This window comes from Oncorhynchus gorbuscha, linkage group LG15 (genome assembly GCF_021184085.1).
Source record: "Oncorhynchus gorbuscha isolate QuinsamMale2020 ecotype Even-year linkage group LG15, OgorEven_v1.0, whole genome shotgun sequence".
Lineage (NCBI taxonomy): Eukaryota > Metazoa > Chordata > Actinopteri > Salmoniformes > Salmonidae > Oncorhynchus > Oncorhynchus gorbuscha.
In genome coordinates this window covers 8,703,259-8,705,758 of record NC_060187.1, presented here as the reverse complement: position 1 = coordinate 8,705,758, position 2,500 = coordinate 8,703,259, and the positions used below count along the sequence as shown (strand labels likewise).

The window sequence follows — 2,500 nt, the reverse complement described above, 5'->3', positions numbered from 1 at the left end:
CTCTAACCAATAGGCCACCCTGCCGCCTCTACACTCTAACCACTAGGCCACCCTGCCGCCTCTACACTCTAACCACTAGGCCACCCTGCCGCCTCTACACTCTAACCACTAGGCCACCCTGCCGCCTCTACACTCTAACATCTAGGCTACCCTGCCGCCTCTACACTCTAACCACTAGGCTACCCTGCCGCCTCTACACTCTAACCACTAGGCTACCCTGCCGCCTCTACACTCTAACCACTAGGCTACCCTGCCGCCTCTACACTCTAACCACTAGGCTACCCTGCCGCCTCTACACTCTAACCACTAGGCTACCCTGCCGCCTCTACACTCTAACCACTAGGCTACCCTGCCGCCTCTACACTCTAACCACTAGGCCACCCTGCCGCCTCTACACTCTAACCACTAGGCCACCCTGCCGCCTCTACACTCTAACCACTAGGCCACCCTGCCGCCTCTACACTCTAACCACTAGGCCACCCTGCCGCCTCTACACTCTAACCACTAGGCTACCCTGCCGCCTCTACACTCTAACCACTAGGCCACCCTGCCGCCTCTACACTCTAACCACTAGGCCACCCTGCCGCCTCTACACTCTAACCACTAGGCCACCCTGCCGCCTCTACACTCTAACCACTAGGCCACCCTGCCGCCTCTACACTCTAACCACTAGGCCACCCTGCCGCCTCTACACTCTAACCACTAGGCCACCCTGCCGCCTCTACACTCTAACCACTAGGCTACCTTGCCGCCCTAATGTAAATACATCTTCCTTGTCTTTGTCCGGGTATTCAGACACGACCAGACCGAAGCGGGATTACGAGGTGGATGCCAGAGACTACCACTTTGTGGTGTCCAGGGAGCAGATGGAGAAAGATATCCAGGACCACAAGTTCATTGAGGCGGGCCAGTACAACAACCACCTATATGGAACCAGCGTCCAGTCTGTACGGGAGGTCGCTGAGAAGGTGAACGGAGGAGAGGAGGAAAAGAGGAGGAGAGAATGAAAATAGGATGAAGAGAGGAGGTGGAGAGGATGAAAATAGGAGAAGGAGAGGAGGAGAGGGGGAAGAGAAGAGGAGGAGAGGGGGATGAGTGGAGGAGGAGGAGGAGGGGGGAAGAGAGGAGGAGGAGGAGAGGGGGAAGAGGAGGAGAGGGGGATGAGTGGAGTAGGAGGAGGAGGAGAGGGGGAAGAGAGGAGGAGGAGGAGAGGGGGAAGAGAGGAGGGGGAGGGAGAGTAGGAGGAGGAGGAGAGGGGGAAGAGAGGGAGGAGGAGAGGGGGAAGAGGGGAAGAGTGGAGGAGGAGGAGGGGAAGAGAGGGGGAAGAGTGGAGGAGGAGAGGGGAAGAGTGGAGGAGGAGGAGAGGGGAAGAGTGGAGGAGGAGGAGAGGGGGAAGAGTGGAGGAGGAGGAGAGGGGGAAGAGAGGAGGAGGAGGAGAGGGGGAAGAGAGGAGGAGGAGGAGGGGGGAAGAGTGGAGGAGGAGGAGGGGGAAGAGTGGAGGAGGAGGAGAGGGGGAAGAGGGGAAGAGTGGAGGAGGAGGAGAGGGGGGAGAAAGGAGGAGAGGGGGAAGAGTGGAGGAGAAGAGGGGGGAGAGAGGAGGAAGAGGAGAGGAGGAGGACAGGGGGAATAGAAGAGGAAGTGTCAGCATATGGCTATGTTGTGATGACATGTCTTCACTCTCTCTCTTTATGTCCAGGGGAAGCATTGCATCCTGGATGTTTCGGGCAACGCCATCAAGCGATTGCAATCGACCATGCTCTACCCCATCGCTATTTTCATCAAGCCCAAGTCTGTGGAGAATATCCTGTAAGTTATTTTGATTCAACAAATTCCTTTTCATATTAAGAGGTCAAATTCTATTGCCCTAGGGGATGGTGGGTATTAAGAGGTCAAAGTCTTCTGCCCTAGGGGATGGTGGGTATTAAGAGGTCAACGTCTTCTGCCCTAGGGGATGGTGGGTATTACGAGGTCAAAGTCTTCTGCCCTAGGGGATGGTGGGTATTAAGAGGTCAAAGTCTTCTGCCCTAGGGGATGGTGGGTATTACGAGGTCAAAGTCTATTGCCCTAGGGGATGGTGGGTATTAAGAGGTCAAAGTCTTCTGCCCTAAGGGATGGTGGGTATTAAGAGGTCAAAGTCTTCTGCCCTAGGGGATGGTGGGTATTAAGAGGTCAAAGTCTTCTGCCCTAGGGGATGGTGGGTATTAAGAGGTCAAAGTCTTCTGCCCTAGGGGATTCAGACCCCTTGACTTTTTCCACATTTTATTACATTACAGCCTTATTATAAAATGCATTCGTTTTTTTCCTCATCAATCTACACACAATAACCCATAATGACAAAGCAAAAACAGGTTATTAGACATTTTTGAACATTTCTAAAAAACAAAACACTGAAATATGACATTTGCATAAGTATTCAGACCCTTTATTCAGTACTTTTGTTGAAGTACCTTTGGCAGCGATTACAGCCTCGATGCTTCTTGGGTATGACTCTACAAGCTTG

At 53.5% G+C, this 2,500-nt stretch overlaps 1 protein-coding gene across 19 annotated transcripts in view; it reads left to right on the top strand.

Annotated features, from left to right (window-relative positions):
• LOC123996580 (disks large homolog 1-like) overlaps positions 1 to 2,500 on the top strand; it is a 320,554-nt gene that overhangs the window by 316,249 nt on the left and 1,805 nt on the right. For all 19 annotated transcript variants that reach the window (XM_046300045.1, XM_046300039.1, XM_046300038.1 and 16 more), the window contains 2 exons: positions 796 to 968; positions 1,697 to 1,806. In XM_046300045.1, the coding sequence (XP_046156001.1) occupies positions 796 to 968; positions 1,697 to 1,806 (283 nt within the window). The remainder of the gene's footprint in view (positions 1 to 795; positions 969 to 1,696; positions 1,807 to 2,500) is intronic.